Source organism: Mustelus asterias, chromosome 2 (genome assembly GCF_964213995.1).
Source record: "Mustelus asterias chromosome 2, sMusAst1.hap1.1, whole genome shotgun sequence".
Taxonomy (NCBI): Eukaryota; Metazoa; Chordata; class Chondrichthyes; order Carcharhiniformes; family Triakidae; genus Mustelus; species Mustelus asterias.
This window is the reverse complement of record NC_135802.1, coordinates 140,727,258-140,744,573: the sequence shown is the minus strand read 5'-3', so window position 1 is coordinate 140,744,573 and position 17,316 is coordinate 140,727,258. Positions and strand designations below refer to the sequence as shown.

Genomic DNA, 17,316 nt, shown 5'->3' with positions numbered 1-17,316 from the left:
TAAGTTAGTTTTAGTCTGTGGATCTCATCAGTTCAGTGAACAAATAAAAATACTATTGACAATTATCAGAGGTTATTAATAGCTAAAGTGAGAGCAGAGTACCAAGATTCAGCAGAAAATATGTAAGCTCAGGTCTGAAGAAGGGTCTTCTTTTAATTCTTTCATGATATGTAGGAGTTACTACGTAGGCCAGCATTTGTCACCCATTCCTAATTGCCCGTGAGAAAGTGGTAATGAGCTGCCTTCTTCACACTACTGCAGTCCACATGGCTTAGGTACACCACGTTGCTGTTAATTTCGTGATTTTGACCCAGCGACAATGAAGAAAAGGTAACATACGTCCAAGTCAGGATGGTGTGTGACTTGGAGAGGAACATGCTGGTGGTGGTATTCCCATGCATCTGCTGCCCTTGTCCTTCTAAGTAGTAGAGATAGTGTGTTTGAAATGTGCTGTCAAAGGAACCTTGATGAGTTACTGCAGTGCGTCTTGAATATGGTACATAGCGCTGCTCTATGCGTCGGTGTTGGAAAGAATGAATGTTCAAGGTGGTAGGGTGCCAACCAAGCAGGCTGCTTTGTCCTGAATGGTGTTAAGTTTCTTGAGTGCTGTTGGAGCTACTCATCCAGGTAAGTTGAGAGTGTTTCATCACGCTCCTGATTTGTGTATTGCAGATGGTGGACAGGCTTTGGGGAGTCAGGAAGTGAGCTACTTGCCACAGGTTTCTGAGCCTCTGATCTGTTCTTGTAGCCACAGAATTTATATGGCTAGTCAAGTTATGTTTCTGGTCAATGGTAACCACCCCACCACCCTCCGCAGGATTTTAACAATGGGGGTTTCAGCAATGGTAATGTCTTTGAATGGCAAGGGCATTGGTTAGATTTTCTCTTGTTGGAGATGGTCACTGCCTGGCACTTTTGTGGCGCGAATGTTACCTGCCACTGATCAGTCTGAACCTGAATGTTGTCCAGGTCTTGCTGCATATGAGCGTAGGCTTCTTAAGAAAGTAAGAAGTTGCATATGGTGCTGAACATTGTACAATCATCTGCGACCATCCCCACTTCTGACCTTATGACAGAGGGAAGATCATTGATGAAGCAGCTGAAGATGGTTGTGCCTACAACATTCCTCTGAGAATTCCTGCACCAATCACCTGGGACTGAGATGATTGACCTTCAACAACCACAACTGTTTTTGCTTGTGCTAGGCATGACTGTACCACTGGATAATCTCCCCGATTCCCATTGTCTTCAGTTTTGCTAGAGCTCCTTGATGCCACATTCTGTCAAATGCTACCTTGATGTCAAGGGCAGTCACTCTCACCTCACCTAGTGAGTTCAGCTCTTCTGTTCATGTTTGGACCAAGGCTATAATGAGATCAGGAGGAATCTGGGGAACCCAAACTGGCCATCAGTGAGCAGGTCGTTGCTGTGAAAATGCTGCTCGATAACACTGTCCATGACACCTTCTATCACTTTGCTGATGATCGAGGGTAGGCTGGTGTGGCAGTAATTGCTTGGGTTGGATTTGTCCTGCTTTCTGTGGACATGACATACCTGAACAATTTTGCACGTAGTGTTGCAGTTGTATTGGAACAGCTTGGATAGGGGTGCAGTTAGGTCTGGAGCAAGTCTTCAGAACTATTGTTGGAATATTGTCAGGGCCCATAACTTTTGCAATATCGAGTGCCTTCAGCTGTTTCTTGATACCACATGGAATGAATCAAATTGGCTGAAGACTGACATCTTTGATGTGGGGCACCTCAAGGAAGCCCTGTTCAATCATTCACTTGGCACATCTGGCTGAAAATGGTTTCAAATGCTTCAGGCTTGTCTTTCACACTGGTGTGCTAGGCTCTCCCACCGTTGGGGGTTGGGATATTTGTGGAGGCTCATCCTCCAGTTAGTTGTTTAATTGTCCACCACCATTAATGACTAGAGCTGACAGGACTGCATGATCTGTGCAAGATTTGTACTGGAATAAATTTAAAGTAACCTCCTAGCACCTGGATTATACCAATAAAGAATGAATAGTCTCACTCAGCTGAATGTTATTTTTTCCCTGAGACTGATTTCCTTTCCTTTGAGAGTAAGGAATAAAGATGAGTGTCAGATGATTTTCTGCTCTTCTTCCTTTCCTACTTGTGACGATACTGTGCCTTTAAAAAATGTATTTTAGTCATGTTTCTGTGCTGAACATGTTTATTAGTTCCTTCCATTTTATCGAAGCCATTTTGTCTGGCTCCCGCAGCACTGTATTGTTTCTGCAGCAGCATAATTGATCTTAATGGATGCAATGTTTGTTTTAATCTAACATAATAGAGTTCTGGTGTTTTGGGTTTCCCCCTGGGATTGCAGAGTAGGGTTTGATTAGGTTGATTGACAGGTAAAGTCATATGACTGGGTACAGCTAGGCTTTCACAGAGAACTTAAGGCAGTTTACTTTTGGGATTTTTAAAGAGACGTTGCTTTCTCTGTATCTTTTGCTGTATTTGAAGTGGAGACTGGAATCTGTCAAGAAATAAGCCTTTTTCTCTGAGATTCTAATGTCTCGGGTGAAGCTTTCTTTGGACGGTGCTGCATGAGAATTAGAACAGTAAGAAGTCTCACAACACCAGGTTAAAGTCCAACAGGTTTATTTGGTAGCAAATACCATAAGCTTTCAGAGCACAGCTCCTTCGTCCTGGTGTTGTGAGACTTCTTACTGTGCTTACCCCAGTCCAATGCCGGCATCTCCACATCATGAGAATTAGAAGACAGGTGTCTATCTGGATCACTCTCCAGAAGTGTCAAAAGGCTGGACATCTCGTACCTATGTAAGCATCCTTGGTTTCTATGCTAACTGGTTCTAAATAAGGGATTCATGTCTGTGGGGATACTGCTAAATTGGAACAATGGAGATAGCTAGCTGTTAAGAATGATTCTTTGTCATGTTTAAGTATTTTAACTGGTAAAAGTTATGCTAATTCTTTTTGTTATAATCTAACTGTTCCTAAATAAAGTTTGTTTTGATAAAAGCTTCCTCGTGGGTCATTTGAAACATAGCTGAAGCGAAACACCTAATGCCAAAATCAAATGTAAAAGTTAGGACCTAGGCTAACTTCATAATATACCTTGGAGTTTCTGATCTGGTCCTTAATGTACCATAGAAAGCTGCAGGTGTCTCCAAATCATAACATAAGGGAATCCAAGGAATATTGTATTACCTTCCCTTTAATGCAACTGATTAAGATATTGTGCAAAGTATTTCAAAGAGCCCTGAAATATCAAAAAGAGAAGCTGGCCTCCACAAAAATGTGATCCAGTTACATTACAGGGCAATTTAATTGTAATTCTAACATCCAGATTTAGCCTTTCAACAGGTTATTTTCCAGAATATTTCCAATGAATGACCAGAAACCTACAGTCCTCTTCCACTTAAATATCCACCTATAAAACAGATAGATGCAGATATCAACCAAAAATTGAGAACAATTTACATTAATATCAATTTTAAAATAACTGATTGTAATATCTTAAGTGCTCTATTTTGGGCAGAAACAACTGTATTTATTATGATATTGCATTGCGAAGTATGCATGAATGTATATATATATTTATATATGGATCAATTTTTTCATTATATCTGCAAATATAAAATAATTAGGGAAATACATGGAGGACAAATGTTGTAAAACCTTATTTGTAATATCCTAGAAAATTAAACAGAACAAAATCTAAAAAAAACTATTCAAGTTGGTTTCTGTTTTGACACCATGCCTATCATTGATATGATTCAGTTCCTCTGCCCTGGTGAAGGACCTGCTTATCGTGATTCTGATTTTGAAGCATTACTGTTTAGTATTTGTCACAGTTTAGTATTGATTTGTCCTTCAGATGCAAGACATCAAAAAGATAGTGAAAAAACTGCCTTGCTGTGATTTTGTTTGGAGCAATAGAGTGATGCTTCTTGGTCACTGGAGAGCCACAGCTCCAGTGAAAGTTAAAAAGAATTGAAATAAGCAAGCTCTTTGTCAAGTGTCAGGTCCAATATTAAATATGTTTGATCAAGTAGAGGTTTAGGGCATTGTGGATGCTGATGAGCAAGAACTATATAATGTATAATATAGCACTCTTCACAGATACTGCCAAACCTAAGTGCTTCCAGCATTTTCTGTTTTCATTTTAGATTTTTAGCACTCACAGTATTTTGTTATCTTAAATATATATAGCTTTATCGCATTATACCAACCATTATATATAGAATGGGCAGATTATGTCTGCACAAACATGCCCATTATTAGTGGGGGACACTGTATTACATGGGAGCTCATGTCAGTCAGTAATTGGACATATTTCCTCCACAGATATCGTTTCTCACTAGCTGTGAATGATCAATTGCAATTTAACTTTTCCATAGACAGTTGAATACAATCTTTTTTTTATTCATTCATGGGACATGGGCATTGCTGGCTGGCCAGAATTTATTGCCCATCCCTAGTTGCCCTTGAGAAGATGGTGGTGAGCTGCCTTCTTGAAAGGCTGTAGTCCACATTCTATGGCTTGACCCACAATACCATAAGGAAGGGAATTCCAGGATTTTGACCCAACGACTGTGAAGGAATGGTGACATATTTCCAAATCAAGATGGTGAGTGGCTTAGAGGGGAACTTGCAGGTGGTAGTGTTCCCATGTATCTGCTGCTCTTGTCCTTTTAGATGGAAGTGGTTGTGGGTTTGGAAGGTGCTATAAAAGGATCTTTGATGAATTTCTGCAGTGCATCTTGTAGATAGTACACACTGCTGCTACTGAGCATCAATGGTGGAGAGAGTGGACGTTTTTGGATGTGGTGCCAATCAAGCAGGCTGCTTTGTCCTGGATGGTGCCAAGTTTCCTGCGTGTTGTTGGAGCTGCACCCATCAAGGCAAGTGAGGAGTATTCCATCACACTCCTGACTTGTGCCTTATAGATAGTGGACAGGCTTTGGGGAGTCAAGTGGTGAGTTACTCACTGCAGTATTCCTAGCCTCTGACCTGCTCTTGTAGCCACTGGCGTGTCCAGTCGAGTTTCTGGTCTATGATAACCCCAAGGATGTTGACAATTATGACTATTAAAATATATTTCTTGTGATCTTATGTAACAGTGATCTTACAAAAATGCATTGGTAAAGACATAACAAATTATGGAACAGGAAAAAGCAATTTAATCCATCAAATTCACTCTTTCCATTGATCAGTATATAAATACTCTGTGTACCTCTTTTTAATTATCTGGTCAAAATGTCTGCATAATGCTCCCAAGGTACTGAAAATAAATTGTAGAATACCCATTCATCTCTGCAATTTGTATATGAATAGGGTCAATCAAAATATAAATTCTCCAGTGAAGTTCCATGTTATAGACAAGAAATATCTGTATCATAGCTCAATTTTTATTTTTATTCAGGTAAAGTAGAGGAACATGTATGCAACCAATGGGGATGGGGTTAAAACCTTAAAGATAGATCTATCTCTACTTCAAAATCCATTCAAAATGCTTTTGGGGTGGAATTTTCTCATTTCTTCGACTGACGTAGTGGACAGGAAAAACCATGTGGAAGCCGCCGGCCCCAAGGATGGCTTCCTCTGCGGCATTTTAGGCACTCAGCGACAGAATGGTAAGGGGCGGATCCCATGACAACCCTGTCAGCAATTTAGGTTTTGAAAAGATCTACCCTGATTTTAATAAGTAAAACCATGGAGCCCCCAACCACAGAACACTCCTCCCCCTACTCCCCCACCATGGAGACCCCCCCCCCCCCACACCATGGAACTCCCCCATCGCCCCTGACTACAGAGACATCCCCCCTCCCCCACTCCATGGATACAGAATCCATCCCCCGCACTGTCCTGATACTGCCCCTGGCACTGCCTGAATAGTACCAGTAACAGTGCCAGGCTCCTGCCTGGGAATGACCTTCTCTTCCCAGGGGCTGTACTCACCTCTGGTGGGTTCTGTTCGCCACGTGCACCTTATGGGAGACCTGTTCTGATTTATATCAGTGTGAGGTCATGCGGATGTGAATGGACAGTTTAGGGTGGGGGACTATCAGGTGTAAAGATCTTATAATTATATTTAAATATATTCAAATGGATAAAGTTCCAATATCCTTTTGTCATTGGCGGGGGGTGGGCGAGGACAATCACAACGGGAAATCCTGCAGTCGTAAAATCAATTCTGGGACTCCCACGGGATTGCCCGCACCGATTCCACGCCTCAAAAATGGGAGTGGAAAATTCCCCCTTGTTTACGTGGAGAATCTAGAGAAGTTGAGATTGCTCTCCTGAGAACATAGAAGGTTAATGGGTGATTTAATAAAGGCAATCAAATCATGAAGGATTATGGTAGAGAAAAGAAAGGAGGAACTGTTTCCACTGGCAGGATAGGAATGTTATTAACCAGATGACACACAGGTTTAAGGTAATTTTCAAAAGGCCAGAAGTGAAACAAGGTGATTTTGTTTGTTACACAGTGGCTTATTATGCTCAGGAATGTATTGTCTGAAAGGGTGGTGAAAGCACCTTCACTAGTAGTTTTAAAAAGGGAATTGGATAAATATTAGGAGAGAAAATTATGGGGCTATGGGGAAAAAAGCATGGGAGTAGGACTAAATAGATAGCTCCTTAAAAGAGTGAACACAAGCATGATGGACTGAGTGGCCTTGTTCTATTATATATGATTCTAACTTATGTAGCAAGTGAATATATAATTAAACAGTAAAACCATCCATGCAAACCATCCCTGGAGTTTTCTCTCAAAACAAACTTATATTCAGCCAGTCTTTTATTAGACCCACTAGAGGATATCTAGCCTTCATATTTTCAAGTGTGACAACATGATACAAATATGAAACATCTCCAAATTGTCAAAAGTAGAATATAAAATAAACAAAATCCATTCCATTCGCTATACTTAGTTTGACAGGTTCTCAGTGGCACCTTAAAATAAAGTATTTTCAACATTATTTCAGGAAGATGACCTTGTGATCATCATCAGTTTGCCCTGAGCTTTAAGTCTAACTGCCTGAGAACCTCTGGGAAACAAGGTAATGTGAACACAACTTCTACATATTAATAATTTTAATAGTGCAGGTGCAAAACAGCTGACTGAAAGATCTTACTTTGATAAAAAGGAATTTCCCAACCCTTTGGAGACAAACTGGGAGGCAGAGGGCAATAAAACATGGTAAGGTGCCGTGGTAAGGTGCCAGGAGGGGACTCTGACTCCTTTTTGAGACCATGGCATAATGCCAGTCACAGTAACCTTAGTGGCGCAATCAATCACTGGACAGCCAATTTGGGTTATTAATTGCTCAATTAAGTGACACCTCCCTCCACCACGCCCCCCCCCCCACCCCACACACACACGTGCCCCACAGATTGTCATTGAAGAGCCCTTTTTTCTGATGATCCAGCATAAGCATTCACAACCGCTAAAGATGGCACTACTGAGGCTGCTGAGCAGTTGGCCGTCTGATTGGGTTGGCAGTGCTGGGTGATGGGTTGTCATCCTCAACTGGATGCCAAACCCAGTACAGCCTGTTATTTGGCTGTCGCCTGCAAAATACCATCTCAGGGCCTGCCAGAGCGGAGTTGTCTCCTGTTTTTGATTCTGGTGCTGGACTCATTTGAAAAATTCAGCCCTACAAATGACAGAACATATTTTCAACTCTGAGCAAAGTTATTTTGTACCCCACCTTATTTTACACCCCACTAGCTTCAATGGGGATTAAAATTACCCCAATGTATTGTTTCTAGTTTTGAAAAACAAATCTGCATGAACAGTGAAAAGAAAACACGTCAAATAGAGGGAGACCATAATTGCAATCAACCATCTATATATTACTTCAAAATTTTTTGAACATGTGTATGTTGGATCATTAAGTTTCTTTAATCAGACACATCCCAGCAGTAGATTTTCAAAGTTAAGTCAGATTAGCATGCTAAGATCCCAGAATAGCATATTCTGTCCCACCATCCATTCAGATATTGTAAACCACTCAACAATTTATATCCCTAGATCATTGGAGTTTGGGAGACTCCACTTTCTTAAGTGTCAATGATTTAACTAAGAAGAAGTACATATCATTAAAGTTATTATGCTTGCTAACTATTAGGTTACCTTTCCTTTATTTTCCTTCTCATTGTCTTCTACCTCCTTCTCCAATGCAGTTTTATCAGGATCATGTAATTTTCTAGGAGGGCTGGGAACGAACTCCTCATGAACCATGTACTCTGGCAAATACCATTTAGGAACACTGTAAGTAAAGTGACATTCAACTTGTTTACATGGCTGCTTTTAAAATGGATGCATTATATTTTATCCATTACTATACATTTTGACAAACATTGGGGCGAGATTCTCCTAAAAAAATGTTAAGTGTCGAATTCACGTAAAAATTGGAGTAAATCACGCAGGTTTATTCAGCAGGAGTTTGAAAATGAACCTCCCACACACTGTGCACTGCTGAGTGCACTGATGTGAATCACTTTAAAAAGCTGTGAGCAGGGCCTATTCCCACTGGAGTGCCAGCAGCATAGTGCTGAGTTGGCCACTGCGCATGCGCCGATCTGTCAGTGCTAGGATCGACACATGCACAGTGTGTTCATGCCCTGTCTGCCGGTCTTCCTGAACCCGCCCCGCCTCCCCCGCACCCCCCCCTCCCCGCCCCCGCCGACCATCTTCCGCAGGCAGCCCCGATTGCTGGCCTCCCTCCCTCTGTCACTCAGTCCAAAGTGCAGAGTGGCAGCGGGAACCCCCAACCCCACAGATCGCCCCCAGAGGCCCTGCCCCATCAGGCCCTGCCCCTATTAGGCCCTGCTCCCTTGGTACTACCAGATGCCCGATGAGCAGTGCCAACGTATCCCCCTGGGCATTGGCACTTTGCCCCTTAGGCAGTGCTGGGGGCCCAGGCTGACACTGCTGCAAGTGGCAATGCCAGGTGACATCCCCCCCATCCCCCCGGCACCCAATTCTCTGGGGGCCCTCGATTCCTTCCCCTTCACTCCAGCGGGATTGGGCAACCAGCTTCCCGCAAGTGGGGAGCTATAGTAACCCCGCTGGATAAAATACCCCTCGCGGAGGAGAGAGGCTAGCGGGCCTTCGAGATTTCAGTCCCCGGCCTTCTAATGGGATTTAAATTGTGTTAAAATTAGACTCTGCATACGTTATGCAGCTCTGCGCCAGTAATCAGTGCGGAGCTGATGGCGCCGGAAATCCGGCGCTGGGAGACACGTGGAGGCCCGGATGCCCAGCGCGAGTCGGCCACCGCTAGAGTCTCCTGGCCCGCTGCGCTAAAGAAGCAGCGCAGCGGGATGGAAAATCGGTCTCCCCACCCCCCCTACTTTAGCCACTTTAGCAATGACACCAAATACTGTATCTTAAGTTTGCTCTGTGTTTTAAAATTAGCACAAATTCTAAGTATCACTGAGTGATAATAATTTTGTTCATAGGAACATCTTTTAAAGGAGGAGAACAAGTTGATAAAAATGTTTGGGATCCTAGTTTTTACAAATGGGTGTACAGAGTAAAAAGCAAGGTGGTAATGATGAACCGAAGCAATCATTGTTTTTGAGCCTGTACTTTCGGAAAAAATACAAGGTTGTGAAGTGGATGCAAAAATAATTGACTACGATGATAGGCTTGATCTTTCCGGCCCGCTGTGCCGGTTGATCGGCGCACCAGACCTTGATGCTAGCATGCGAGGATTTTGTGCCGGGTGTGAACCGGTCTCGCACTGAAAGCCCTCTTCCTGGCCCTGTTTTACCGCATGTTCGGCTTTGCGCTGAAGCCAGTTTAACTATTAATGTCATCACTAACATGACCTTAATGCATATGGCACAGCCATTTGTGGCCTCCTGGATGTTTCCTTCCTCGTCGGGATCGGTGGCTTTTGAAGCCATAGGGTGGTCAGGGAATGGCCAGCCAGTGCCCATCTGGCATTGCCAGCCTGGCATTGTCCACCAGGCACCCAGGCAGTGCCCACCAGGTACCGTAACAGCGCCGGAGACAATGCTAAGAGGGTGGGCCTGAGGGGGTGGGCTATAACAGTGGATAAAAACAAGATGGGGAACTCTGTATGTTAGCCAGGCAAGCAGGGAGCTCAGCAGGGGGGGAAGGCAAGAGAGGTAACTCTGTGGGGGGGGGGACAGGTGGGGAGGTGGGAGGCAAGGTGGGGAGGTCCGCAGGGGGCCAGACAAGGGGGGGAACTCTGCGGTGGGGGGAGGCAATGGGGGGAGCTCTACAGAGGGGGAGGCAAGGTGTGGGGGGCGGGGGGGGGAGGGAAGGAGCTGGGCCTGCAAGGGAGGTGGTGGGTGATCAACAAATTGGGGTCTGCGGAAGGGGTGGGCTGTGAAGGGGTTTGACAGGGGACTCATCGGGAAGGTCCTGATGCCCCGATGCTGGTAATCTGTGTTGCCACAGGGGGGTTACACTGCTGCTGATGATGGGGGGAGCAAGGGCTGGGGAGTGGGGGGGGGGGGGGGGTGGGGGGGAGCGATCCTATGAAGAAGGATTGTATTACAGATAGTGAGTTTGCACAATTATTGAGTTGCTGCTTGCTAAGGGCAGCAACCCGATCAGGGCTGGCAGGATGGGCTAGGGAGCATCATGATCAGTTTGGCATCCAGCACAAACCCATTTTTTGACCAACGCCCTATTCTCCAGGCTATCACGATTCTCGCCAGTAACTAGCCTGGAGAATCCCCCCACAAGTTGTTGGCAGGGCAGGTGCAAACAGAGTCCATCTCGCCAGTGTGATGTCATGGAATCCACCTTTGCCATTTTTTTCTGCAATGTTCCCAATGATACAGCAGAGAAAGCGACTGTTGGTGCCGGTGGCTTTATCCCACTTTTCCCGCCCACTGTCACACACTGCCAAATACAGGTAAAACTCCGTTCCGTGATTGGATAAAATCAGCTCTGATTGTGGTGTCAAGTCCACTTTGCCATCTACCTTCCATAATCCCTGACTCCCATGGCTATCAAAGCTCTGTCTAACTGGCTTGAATAAATTTAACAACCTAGCCTCCACTGCTTTCTGGGGAAGAGAATTCAGCATACTCACGACCCTTTGAGAGAAAACAATTCGATGATTTCTCCTCACCTGTCTTGAACTTTTGACCTCTTATTCTTAAACTGTGTCCCTTGCTTCTAGTCTTCCCCACAAGTGTACATATTACAGAGAAAGAGGTGCTGGAAGTCTTAAAGCACATCAAGGTAGATAAATCCCCAGGACATTGTGGGAGGCTAGGGAGGAAATTAAGGGCCCCCTAGCCGAGATATTTGAATCATTGATAGTCACGGGTGAGGTGCCTGAAGATTGGAGAGTGGCAAATGTTGTGCCTTTGTTTAAAAAGGGCTGCAGGGAAAAGCCTGGGAACTACAGGCCAGTGAGCCTCACATCTGTGGTGGGTAAATTGTTGGAAGGTATTTTGAGAGACAGGATCTACAGGCATTTAGAGATGCAAGGACTGATTAGGGACAGTCAGCATGGCTTTATGAGTGGAAGATCATGCCTCACAAATTTAACTGAATTTTTTGAAGGGGTAACCAAGAAGGTAGATGAGGGCAGTGCAGTTGATGTTGTCTACATGGACTTTAGCAAGGCCTTTGACAAGGTACCGCATGGTAGGTTGTTGCATCAAGTTAAATCTCATGGGATCCAGGGTGAGGTATCTAAATGGATACAAAATTGGCTTCTTGACAGAAGCCAGAGGGTGGTTGTAGAAGTTGTTTTTCAAACTGGAGGCCTGTGACCAGCAGTGTGCCTCAGGAATCAGTGCTGGGCCCACTGTTATTTGTCATTTATATTAATGATTTGGATGAGAATATAGGGGGCATGGTTAGTAAGTTTGCAGATTACACTAAGATTGGTGGCATAGTGGACAGTGAAGAAAGTTATCTCCAATTGCAACGGGATCTTGATCAATTGGGCCAGTGGGCTGACGAATGGCAGATGGAGTTTAATTTAGACAAATGCGAGGTGATGCATTTTGGTAGATTGAACCAGGGCAGGACTTACTCAGTTAATGGTAGGGCGTTGGGGAGAGTTACAGAACAAAGAGATCTAGGGGTACATGTTCATAGCTCCTTGAAAGTGGAGTCACAGGTGGACAGAGTGGTGAAGAAGGCATTCAGCATGCTTGGTTTCATCGGTCAGAACATTGAATACAGGAGTTGGGACGTCTTGTTGAAGTTGTACAAGACATTGGGAAGGCCACACTTGGAATACTGTGTGCAATTCTGGTCACCCTATTATAGAAAGGATATTATTAAACTAGAAAGAGTGCAGAAAAGATTTACGAGGATGCTACCGGGACTTGATGGATTGAGTTATAAGGAGAGGCTGAATAGACTGGGACTTTTTTCTCTGGAGCATAGGAGGCTGAGGGGTGACTTATAGAGGTCCATAAAATAATGAGGGGCATAGACAAGATAGATAGTCAATATCTTTTCCCAAAGGTGGGGGAGTCTGGAACTAGAGGGCATAGGTTTAAGGTGAGAGGGGAGAGATACAAAAGTGTCCAGAGGGGCAATTTTTTCACACAGAGGGTGGTGAGTGTCTGGAATAAGCTGCCAGAGGTAGTAGTAGAGGCGGGTACAATTGTATCTTTTAAAAAGCATTTAGATAGCTACATGGGTACGATGGGTATAGAGGGATATGGGCCAAATGCAGGCAATTGGGATTAGTTTAGGGGTTTTTAAAAAAAAGGGCGGCATGGACAAGTTGGGCCGAAGGGCCTGTTTCCATGCTGTAAACCTCTGTGACTCTCTGACTCTAAGTGGAAATATCTTCTCTGTATCTAATCTATCAGATTTCCTCAGGATGTTATATGTTTCAATAAAATCACCTCTCATTCTTCTGAACTCCAATAGGTATAGGTCCCACCTGTTCAACCTTTCTTCATAGGATAGGCCTCTCATCCCAGGAATGTGTTGAGTGATCAGCCTCTAATGCAATTATATTGATTTTCAAATAAGAAGATCAAAACTGTACAGAGTACTTTAAATGTGGTTTTACCAAGGCCCTGTGCAGCTGCAGTAAAACTCTTCTATGTTTATATTCCATTCACCTTGCAATAAATGCCAACATTCATTTGCCTTCCTAATCATTTGCTGTACCTGCATACTATTTTTCTGTGATTCACCTACCAGGATACTCAGATCCCTCTGTCCCACCGAGTTCTTCAATATCTTTGCATTTAAATAGTATACTGCTTTTCCACTCTTCCTTCCAAAGTGGACAATTTTACATTTTCCCACAATATACTCCATCTGCCAAAATTTTGCCCACTCACTTAACCTGACTATATCCCTTTGCAGACTCTCTACCTCCTCTGGACAACATACTTTCCTACCTTTCCTGGTGTCATTGGCAAATTTAGATATGAGACATTCGGTCCCTTCATCCAAATCATTGATGTAGATTGTAAATAGTTGAGGCCGCAGCACTGACCCCACTAGCACTCCACTTGTACAGCTTGCCAATCCAAAAGGACCCATTTATCGCTGCTCTCCACTTCCTGTTTGACTTCTGGAAATCCAAGTACACCACATCTATAGGTGTCCCTTTATCTGTTAAGAATTCGCTGATGTTAAATGTGAGGGTATCCTAAAACTCAGAAAGGTAACTTGGAACACCGGTTCTTAATGGTGTATATTTTCAATTTGATACACTGTGGGAAAAGAAGTGCAAACCAGGGAGGAATGGTCTTTTCGTTTTGTGACCAATTAATAAAGAATATTTATCAACTTAAAAGAAAAAAAAATAGTGCTATAATACACTACAACGGTACACTTAACTACCCTGACGGCTATACATAGGCTGTATCACATGAAGTTACCCCTCTGTTCCCAACTGCCTACATTTCCTGAAATCTGAGATGCCTTTTTCCCAAACAACATCTAACGTTATCCAACTCTATGAGCTAAATCCAGCAGATAGTTACCACAGACAAGTTATCTGTCCACATTTGGGATGATTGTCTTCGGATTCAGTGAAGGCATATTCTTCTTAATTCGAGTTTTGGATTTTAACTCATAGAATCATAGAAACCCTACAGTGCAGAAAGAGGCCATTTGGCCCATCGAGTCTGCACCGACCACAATCCAACCCAGGCCCTAACTCCTTATCCCTACATATTTACCCACTAATCCCTCTAACCTACGCATCTCAGGACACTAAGGGGCAATTTTAGCATGGCCAATCAATCTAACCCGCACATCTTTGGACATCTTTTCACAATCTAACCCGCACATCTTTTAACTAGCGCCCTATTAGCAATAACCTGTTTTCAAGGGAGCCAGTTTTCTGCAGCAGCGTGTGGCTGTGATAGTAGCTGTTTCTACTATGTGCCTTTCTCCAGTCATTGTACTATGGATATATCATTATTTTCCTTTGATGTTACTCACCCTGTGGATCTGGCCTTTAGCGTATAAGTGCCATAGGTAAACACTAGTTGTTCCCACTTGTATGCTAATTCACATATCAAAACACCCCTTCAGACAGCTGCACTTAACAATCCCCCTTTTTATTTTATGCCAATTTCATCTTTTAATCCTAATTTTCCCTAATTTGTAACATATGCACCATATTTGTTATTATTAAATTAGTTAAACACAATTTCCCTCTCACAAATCCATGTTGACACTGCCTGATCAAATCATGATTTTCTAAGTATCCTGCTACAACCTCCTGAATAATGAATTCTAGCAATTTCTTTCTGACAGATGTTAAGCTAACTGGCCTGTAGTTCCCTGCTTTCTGTCTCTTTCCTTTTTTGAATAAAGATGTTATATTAGCGATTTTCCAATCCACTGGGGCTCTTCTGGAATCTAAGGAATCTTGGAAGATTATACCCATTGCATCTAGTATCCCTGTAGGCACTTCTTTTAAGACCTTTAGCTGCAGGGCACTGGGGATTTGCCAGCCTCTAAATCTAATCGTTTTCCTTGCACTTCTTCCCTAATGATGGTGAATTTTTTAAGTTAATTCCTCTTGTTCACGTCTTGGTTTTCAAATATCTTTGGGAGGTTTTCTACAGTGAAGACAGATACAAAATATGTGTTCAACATCTCTTGCTTTTCCTTGTTTTTCATTTTCAATTCCTAGTGTTGTGTGAGTGTACCTTTAAGAAAGTTTTTTTAAAAATCATGCAGCTTACAGCTTCAGGGATGTCATTGGGTGATGGAGCTAAGCTGTGGCAGTCAGGTGATAGGGCTTTCAGTTTCGTTTGTGGCAGTCATGTGATAGGGGTTTTCTCCTTTGGGCTTTCAGTTTCGTTTTAGGGAGTTTTTGGAAGCAGTTTAGCAGCAAGCTAAGAAACAGTCTCTTCCTCTCCCTGTTTTTTTCCTCTTTGTTTGGTTCTGCCTTAAAGAAGCTGTGTTTTGGGAAACAGATTTGATTACAACCTCTTCTGAGTTTCTTCACAAGAGATTTTCAGCATTCAACCCAGGAGGCGGAATTCCTGTAACAAGTGGACATTAACCTATGCTGTATTGTGTTTATTTGAAGGGTTTTGTGTATTGGCTGTTGGTTTTGGTTGGAACACATTGGAGATATTTCCTTAAGAGTTATACAGTATCGTGGTTGCTGTTTCTTGTTTGTAACTGTTAAAAGTTCTTGCTAATTGTCTTACTAAATATGTCAACAATATTCTTAATTAAACTTTGTTTTTGATAAAAGCTCCTTGTGAGTCAGTTGAATCACACCTGGAGTGAAACATCTCATGCACATCCTAACCAAATTCTACGTAAAATGTTACAGGTCAGGCGAGCTTCATAGAACACCTTGAAGTACCCAACCTGACTTGTAACACTAGACTCGATCTCTAAAGAACAATACTAGTTTTAGTTACCCTTTTCCTATTTAAATACTCATAGAAACACTTTCTTTCTGCTTTTATATTACTAACGGGCTTTCTCTCAACTCTTCTTTCTCCCTCTTTTTTAAGTCATTCTTTGCTGATTCTTAAAATAAGGAATGAAACTGGATGAACATCCAGTATGGACTGTGGTACCAGAAATGATAATTTTGATTGGATTTATTATTGTCACATGTATTCGTATCCAGTGAAAAGTATTGTTTCTTGTGAGCTTTACAGACAAAGCATACCGTTCAAAGAGAAGGAAGCGAGAGAGTGCAGAATGTAGTGTTACAGTCATAGCTATGGTGTAGAGAAAGATCAACTTAATGCAAGGTAAGTCCATCCAAAAGTCTGATGGCAGCAGGGAAGAAGCTGTTCTTGAGTCGGTTGGTACGTGACCTCAGACTTTTGTATCGTTTTTCCAACGGAAAAAGGTGAAAGAGAGTATGTCCGGGGTGCGTGGGTCCTTAATTATGCTGGCTGCTTTGCCGAGACAGCGGGAAGTGTAGACAGTGGTCAGTGGATGGGAGACTGGTTTGTGTGATGGATTGGGCTACATTCATGACCATTTGTAGTTTATATATATAAAATGGCAAACCCAGCCCTGATGACCTTGTAAAGTCCACCTTCCTAACATCTGGGGCTTTTGCCAGAATTGGAAGAGCTGTCCCACAGATTCGTCAAGCAACAGCTTGAGATAGTCATACCCAAGGAAACATACCTTATAGACAATGTCCCAGACACTACCATCACCATCCCTGGGTATGACCAACAAATGATGGTGGCACAGTGGTATAGTCAGAAGTTAGTTGCCCTGGGAATTCTCAACATTGACTTGAGACCTCATGAAGTCTCATAGCACCAGGACAATGTCCATCACCATGAGTGGCTTGGTAGCATCACTTCTGACAGAGCTGGCCAAGTCCTAAATAACATAGCTACTAGACTGGGTCTGTGACAGGTGTTGAGAGAACCAACAAGAGGGGAAAACCTACATGAACTTGTCCTCAACAATCTACCTGTAGCAGGTGCATCTGTTCATAACTGTACAGATAATAGTGACCAAGGCACAGTCCTTGTGGAGATGAAGCCCCATCTTCACATTAAGGAAACCCTCCATCGTATTGTGTGGCACTACCACCATGCTGACTGGGTTAGATTTCGAACAGATATAGCAACTCAAAACTGGGCAACCACTGAGTGACATGGTGGCACAGTGATCCAGCACTAGGGACCCGGGTTCAATTCTGGCCTCAGATGATTGTTTGTGTGGAATTTGCACATTCTCCCCATGTCTGTGTGGGTTTCCGCCGGGTGTTGCAGTTTCCTTCCACACTCCAAGGATGTGCAGCTTAGCTTGACTGGCCATGCTAAATTGACTCTTAGTGTTAGGGGGATTAGCAGGGTAAATATGTGGGGTTGCAGGGATAGGGAC

General features: G+C 43.2%; 1 protein-coding gene across 1 annotated transcript in view; it reads right to left on the bottom strand.

Moving 5' to 3' along the window:
* LOC144481086 (uncharacterized protein C7orf57 homolog) overlaps nt 1-17,316 on the bottom strand; it is a 97,005-nt gene that overhangs the window by 37,808 nt on the left and 41,881 nt on the right. The window contains exon 4 of the mRNA XM_078200725.1: nt 8,137-8,272. Within this exon, the coding sequence (XP_078056851.1) occupies nt 8,137-8,272 (136 nt within the window). The remainder of the gene's footprint in view (nt 1-8,136; nt 8,273-17,316) is intronic.